This window comes from Phoenix dactylifera, chromosome 1 (assembly GCF_051530095.1).
Source record: "Phoenix dactylifera cultivar Ajwa chromosome 1, Ajwa_hap1_PhDact_Kaust_v1.1, whole genome shotgun sequence".
Taxonomy (NCBI): Eukaryota; Viridiplantae; Streptophyta; class Magnoliopsida; order Arecales; family Arecaceae; genus Phoenix; species Phoenix dactylifera.
Window position 1 is genome coordinate 55,619,508 of NC_143190.1, and position 7,020 is coordinate 55,626,527.

The following is a 7,020-nucleotide window of genomic DNA, read 5'->3' on the forward strand; positions in this document are numbered from 1 at the left end:
ATATCTATAACAAGATTCTTTCCTCAGCAAAAGGGACAGCTAATTAATTTAATTATGCTTACTTGACAAGAGCTTAATGGAATTAGACTTCTGATTATTAGACTCAACTATGCTACCAACTCAGAGTTTCCTAGATTCAAAAGGAAGAGGTAGGAAAACAAAGGATTAAAAAAATAACAGTGTACATGAGTATAAGGTACTTGCTCCCATATGTGCATGTCTAGGTCTGCATTTGTACACCAACATGCATTGAAAAAAGCAGCCACACGAATGTAAGTGGTGTCAGATGTGTCATCTATGGCGACACAACCCATGAATTGTATGTTCAAATAAAACTTGTCCACCCATTCCCCCTTTGTTCTTGGCTGGTCTTATTAATCCCCAAGCCTACCTATGACCCAAGAATATTATTAAGACTCTCTTCTAGTGTTCGGCTGTCTCTGGGTTTGTAGAGCTCAAGGATGGGGAGGAAGTGCCTTCATTGTGGGAACAATGGGCACAACTCAAGGACCTGCAGCAGGCCAAGAGGTGTGGTCGGCAGTGGTGGACTGAGGCTATTTGGGGTGCAGCTTCATGTAGCTTCTTCCCCCATGAAGAAGAGCTTTAGCATGGAATGCTTGGCCTCCTCATCTTATCTTGCTTCTTCGTCCCCTTGCTCTTCAACATCATCTTCTTCTTCCCTTGTTTCTATTGATGAAACCACTGAGAAGATTTCTAATGGCTATCTCTCTGATGGTCCCCTTGGCAGAACACCAGAGAGGAAAAAGGGTGAGATACTCTTATTTCTTTCCTGCTTTCCTTTGCTTGAGGATCTTTGTTTTTTTCCCCCTTATTTTGTTTTCCCTTGGGAACTAAGGATCTAATAAAAATTCAGCAGCATCATGGTTTATGGGGAAGAGAATCTTATTTTAGCTGTATGTTTGAATTGTCTGTCCTTTCCCCTAAGACTCATCTACGTGTGTTGCACCCATAATTTATCCTTATTTTGTTTTCTTTTTTGATTTTCCAAAGGCAAAATTGAGGTTGTTTTTTTTTTTTTTTCCAAGTCTTTTCTCCTTCTACTGTGCTTGGGATCTGTGTGTCATCCTTATGTAACTGGCATTTTGTTCTAGAAACATGTCTTCCATAGCTTCTCTAGATTTAAAATATAGCTAGTTATCATACTTGTACAGCTGATATATGATCTCTCACGGCATTCTTTTTATTTCTTTTAACTTGTTCTTCTCTGTTCAGCTATAACTGCTGATATTTCCTTCTGACATCCTATCATATTTACAATTTGGACGCTTTGATTGGTCTTCTGGTTCTTAGGAGTTCCATGGACTGAGGAAGAGCACAGGTCATTTCTAGCTGGTCTTGAGAAACTTGGAAAGGGAGATTGGCGAGGCATCTCTCGCAACTTTGTGAGCACAAGGACCCCAACTCAAGTGGCTAGTCATGCTCAGAAATATTTTCTACGCCAGGACAGCCTTAACAAGAAGAGGCGCCACCGATCTAGCCTCTTCGATGTGGTAAGCATCATCTCTTCCCCACTCACTACCTTTCTCACAAGGACAAGATCAAATTTCGTTCTCAACAACTCTTTTTCAGGTTGCAAGTTGTGATAGAGCAGATCAAGCCACTGATTCTTCTAAGTTTAAAGTGCCTTGCATCTCAAGTGAATTTCATCTTCCTACTCTGTCTCTTAAGGCAGCAGATTATGGAGCTTCTGATATCATTGCAATTGATCTGAACTCTTCAGAACAAGAGACCCAGTTGCCTTCTTCCCTCACTCTGATGCCTAATTCATCTGTTTGTCCATTATCGCAGTCATCTTTAGTGGAAAGGCCTCATGTTCACCTCTCCCCACTGAACTTAGAGCTCGGCATTTCCTCATCAAGGCCCTTGGATTGAAATAACTTGATCTCCAGACTCTCTTCCTTGGGACAACTAGAGTTGCCTTAGTGGCTGGAAGACATCGGAAGAGATCAACGTTTCGGAGTTCAACTAGTTAATTTCCTCAAGGCTCTTGCAGTAGGAGGAAGGTCGCATGAGTAAAATTCTATATTTCATAATATTAATGTTGTTCCATGTATGTGTACGATCATATATTAGACATTCAAGGCTTTCACTATATACTTGAGTTGGATTTTTGCAATGCTTCAGTTAATTTACCTTCACTCTTGGAGCATGATGGGAAGCTCTGCATCTCACAAAGTTGTCTAAGGGAAATGGTGACCTCATATTATTGAGACAACCACAGGTAGAAAATGAGAAGCAATCTATCATCCTTGACATCTACCCCTCGAAAGAGAAATTAAAAAGAAAAAAAAAACATGCTATCCTTGACTCTTTCACCTTGTCCCCACCACTCCTCATCACATAGGATCAATTAGGTGGATCTGAATGCCAAATTAACTTCATGATTTCTGCTATATGAAGGTGCCAATTCAGGTCAAATTCCTTTCATGATTGCGCTTTTTCTACACTTGAATGCAATACTTGCTTAAAGTTGGCTCCTTTTCTCTCATCTCTCCTCTAGCATCTTGAAGCAAAAATGAAGTCTCATGGGTCCCAAATGAATGATTTGGTGGCTTTTCTTGCTGCATCCAAGAGTAGGTTATGCAGCTAACGAACCCATGTATCCCTCATGCTAATCTTTTGCAGCACTTCCGCTTTCCTCAAATTAATAGAAGTTTATTTGCAAATTTGATTATTTCTTCAAACAGAAGGGACTGAACAGTCTAATTCACATGAGCGCACAGTGAGTATTTTAACTGAAATATGAGAACTGTTTCCTTTAGCCTATCATGACCATTAGGTGCCTTTTTTTCTCATGTGGGATCCCTTTACTTGATGGCATAGCACAATCAAAAAGCTTGTCCAAATCCTCATTGGCTGGCAATCTGATAGAAAAAGTGTCAGAAGGCACATAAGCAATATATGGTTGCTGCCAAGGATGATATATTTAATACGAAATTGTTAAAAATTCCAGCTGGTTGATGTCACGCTCCCATTGAGAGAGATCCAAGGTTGAAAATGGCAGAAGCCGTGGTTGTTTTCAACCATTTCTGCGGTTTTAGATCTTCAGCGTAGAAGGTGCTATCAGAACAACCAATCCTTTCTTCTCCATTTATTCTTCTTTGCTTCTGGTTCTCAAAGATATTCCTTGTGGCAACTTCCATACAAATTATTTGGCATCCTTCTCTCTCTCTCTCTCTCTGTGTGTGTGTGTGTGTGTGTGTGTGTGTGTGGAAGAAAAGCAAGCAAGGTCTCGCTTAAACCACTTGTGTTGCATCAGCACCACGAACTTTACCAGCTTAATTACCAGGCTAGCACCATTCTTCCACTTCTCCAACCCCTTCACACAAATTGGAGTTCTTTGAATTATTGAGGTCTCATGGTGCTTGCTATATCTCCAAAAGATTTGTACTTCCCATACCAAGGATTCTATAACATATGAGACAAATCTCATCTGTATCACCAAAGAGGATTAATTTTTGTAATGATGCATTGATATGATCTTGAAAGATATTTGGTATTACTTGGAGGCCCGTCCTATATATATATATATATATATATATATATATATATATATATATATATATATGAGAGATCTAGACGTGCTACTCTCAGATGCAAATATAGAAACTAAAAAAAATGTATTTTATGTCGGCTACTTTTATTTTATTTTTATTAGGATTAGAGTTTTGTGAGGACTTTAGTATATTATTTCTCTTTTATTACAATTTTTGATTTATAAATATTTACTTATATATAATTAAGAATTCAAGTTCTACATTATTGATATTTGAAAATACGAAGTTGCTCCTCCCTCTTATACTTCTTCGTCCTTCTCTTTTTTCTTCTCTTCTTTTTCTTTTTTCTCTTCTTCTCTCTCCTCTTTCTATCTTGCGTCATTGGTTTTGTAAGATGTATTCATACTAAGACGGTAATGATCCTTCCATCCTATCAAAAAAAATTTAAAAAGTGCAATGGAGTTTTCTTAACATATTTTAGGTCTGGCAAACAAGAATCCAAAGTCAATTGTCAGGAAAAAGAAAGATAGGGAATAAATTCATAAACAAGAAATTGATGGACCTAGTGGAGTTTTGTCAAGGTATTTTGGGAGGGGTATTGAAAGTTTGGTTATCAAGGAAACGTGAAATGCATCCTAGTAGAAAGAGAGGCTGGCCGTCACATCTCACTCATCCAATAGTTTTGGCTGCTATCACGCATATGGAGGAAAAGAGAGAGATTGAAAGGGGGAGAGCCCACCACAAGTGATTTCAAGAACGAGAATGATATTTCCTCTGTCGGCTCCAATATTCGCTTATTGTTGCTTGCTTGGAGACCTGGGGGCCACTCTATTGAATGGCCATTTATGAACACACCCGTCTGGTTTTTATTTCCTTGTTCAATTCTGTCCTTATTTCTTTTCAGCGAGGATAGACTTTTCAAATCCACAATAATCCTGTGAATCTCACATCTAAATTCTAAACATCTGTATGACGTTATAATAAATCTTTCTTTCATCATTAATTTTGCACTAGCCTAGACCCATATGCACCCCCCTTTTTTTTTTTCTTTTCTTGAGTAAGCTCTAGATGAACAAAAATATCATATAGAGCATACACTATAAAATATTATATGGGACTCTTATTTTGCCATGTTTTCTCTAGCACCCATTTAAAAGAGAAAATCCAAAAGTTAAATAGCGACGGGACTTCTTATACTAATTGGGTCTATCATGGCCATAACTTAAAAAAAAAAATTGCTTGCATCAAGAGAGATCGTCTGCATCCTCTTTCTTCATTTAAGAGATCATAGAATCTAAAAAATGATATGTATACAATTTTTTTATGATAGACAAAGTTAGAAAATTGTATACGGGTACTAATGAACATTATTTCTGAAAACCATATATAGATTTATTTAGAGATGTGCATTGGCTTGTTAGATGACTATGTTTACTGGATGTGTATCATCTAGTCATATAATATGTGCTAGTAAAAAATATTTTCTGAAAATTAGGTATCAATTAATCTAGAGATATATATTTGATTATTATTGGATGTATATAAAAAAAGCTTGCAATATATATCAGAAAGTCGACCAGTATGTTTTACCTGACTATATAGTATGTACTAGTGAATATGATGTTCTAAAAACTATTATCGATTTGCTTAGAGATATGTATTAGATTGTTAGATGACTAATTTTTTAATCGTGTATCACCTGGCCGTATATTGTGTACCGGTGAATATAATATTCTAGAAATTATGTATCAATTTACCTAAATATATGCATTGCTTTGCTAGATGACTAATTTGTTTAGTATGTATTATCTGGTCATATAGTATCTACAGGTACAAAGCATGTTTTGGAAACAAAAAAGAAATAAAATGCTATATATGATTTTTATTTTTCTTTAGTATTTTTTTAATCATGGGACCGATGATACTGTTGCTGGAAGAAGTTTTTGACTTTTGATTTTTTTTTTCTTTAAGATGGGTGCTACGGTCAATCATCAATGTGGCAAAATAGCAACCTTTTTTTTTCTCTTGGCGCCCCATATGATTTTTACCGCCAAGCAAGCAAATCCCATTGTATTAAATTCTAATACAGAGTGAATCAGGTGATATTTAAAGCTTATGTTGGATAATTATGTAGTTCATTTAATGCTACTGCATCCGTATTATATCAGCTATATATCTACAGTACCTTGGTGATTCTTTCTTTTTTTTGCAAATTTGTCGGGCCACGGATGGCAAATTAAACTGGGGTATTAAATAAGGGCTGAAATTGTAAGGACCTGGTACATGTTTTGTCCCATATCTATTATTTGCCGAAGAAATTTTGAATACTTATACAGACCTAAAAAAATCAAAAAAATATATTCCGACTACCCTTTTTAGGCAAGATCTTGAATTCAAATCTAATTTTTATAATTAGATTTGAACCCTTAGCCTGATGAGAACACGGAGAAAGTATGTAAGGAGCCGTAGGGGCGTGTATTTAGTCCTACACCAGTTATTTATTGAAAAGATCTTGGGTACTTATACAAGACTAAGGAACCCAAAAAAACACCTTCCGACTAAGGTTGCAAATGGGTTGGATTGACCCGTGACCCGACCCGCTTAGATCTGACCCGACCCATTTTGGAGGACCTATGGGGTTGGGTCGGGTTCTAAAATTGAACCTGTTCCATTTTTCGAGTCGGGTATAGGTTTATTGAATTTAGAGCCAAGCCGACCCATTTAAATTTTAAGTAATTTTAGGCTTCCAATCCTACGAGTCGATCCGATCTGATCCAAATCTATAAAATTATTCGGACTCGCAGGTTGCAGGGGTGCAAACCATAACTAAAGTTACTGAATAAGTCAGCACTTAGCTGGAGTTGGGTGCTTAAGGCCCGACCCAAAGTTCTATGATCTCTAACTCAAGGACTTGTGAAATCGCGCTCAGTCGCTCAAAGGCGTTTAGAAAGCGAGGGTTTTGTCGTTTCGAACCTTCAAGGTGGAGCCGTGGAGGCGAGGGAGAGGCACGGGCGAAGATGGTGTAGGGGATAGGGGAGAGAGAGAGAGAGAGAGGGGGGGGGTGGTCAAAGGTGGAGCTCCTCCAGCAATGGCACTTAGGGTCCGACAGTGTGGTGGCAATAAGCTTCTTCTATTACACCCCCTATAGTCCTCCTTTTCGATCTTTCTCCCTCTGACGCAGCTATCTTTGCTCCCTTTTTCAATTTTTTAGCTTGCATTTTTTTTGTGTTTTCATGGCTTTTCGATTTTTTCTATGTTGCCTGCCTTTGAATAAGTTTTTCTAGTGATCGAATGAAGTGTGAGTCATCGATTTTCCACCACCCACTGTGTCATCGGTCTCGGCGCTCACTGCAAGCAAGCCAAGGTGAGAGAGGCCGTTGAGCTCATTAACCTACTCACCTCGCCGATTCCCCAATCTTCTCTCTAAGCACTTGAGGAAGCCGAAGTGCTTTTGGCGCCTGCTGCATGTTTGACAAAATGGCTAAACGAAGAAGGTATCTAT

The 7,020-nt window shown here is 38.0% G+C and overlaps 1 protein-coding gene across 2 annotated transcripts; it reads left to right on the forward strand.

Annotated features, from left to right (window-relative positions):
• The first annotated feature begins 227 nt into the window (after positions 1 to 227).
• LOC103714322 (transcription factor MYBS3-like) lies at positions 228 to 2,113 on the forward strand. Of its 2 annotated transcripts, none has more exons than XM_008801527.6 (3): positions 228 to 768; positions 1,312 to 1,511; positions 1,591 to 2,113. In XM_008801527.6, exons 1-3 carry the CDS (start codon positions 462 to 464, stop codon positions 1,891 to 1,893), a joined length of 810 nt encoding a protein of 269 aa, XP_008799749.4. In that variant the 5' UTR covers positions 228 to 461; the 3' UTR covers positions 1,894 to 2,113. The 2 variants fall into 2 exon arrangements, with proteins under 2 accessions (XP_008799749.4, XP_088563279.2); XM_088707153.2 differs by having other exon boundaries at positions 248 to 768; positions 1,810 to 2,113.
• Positions 2,114 to 7,020: the final 4,907 nt, after the last annotated feature.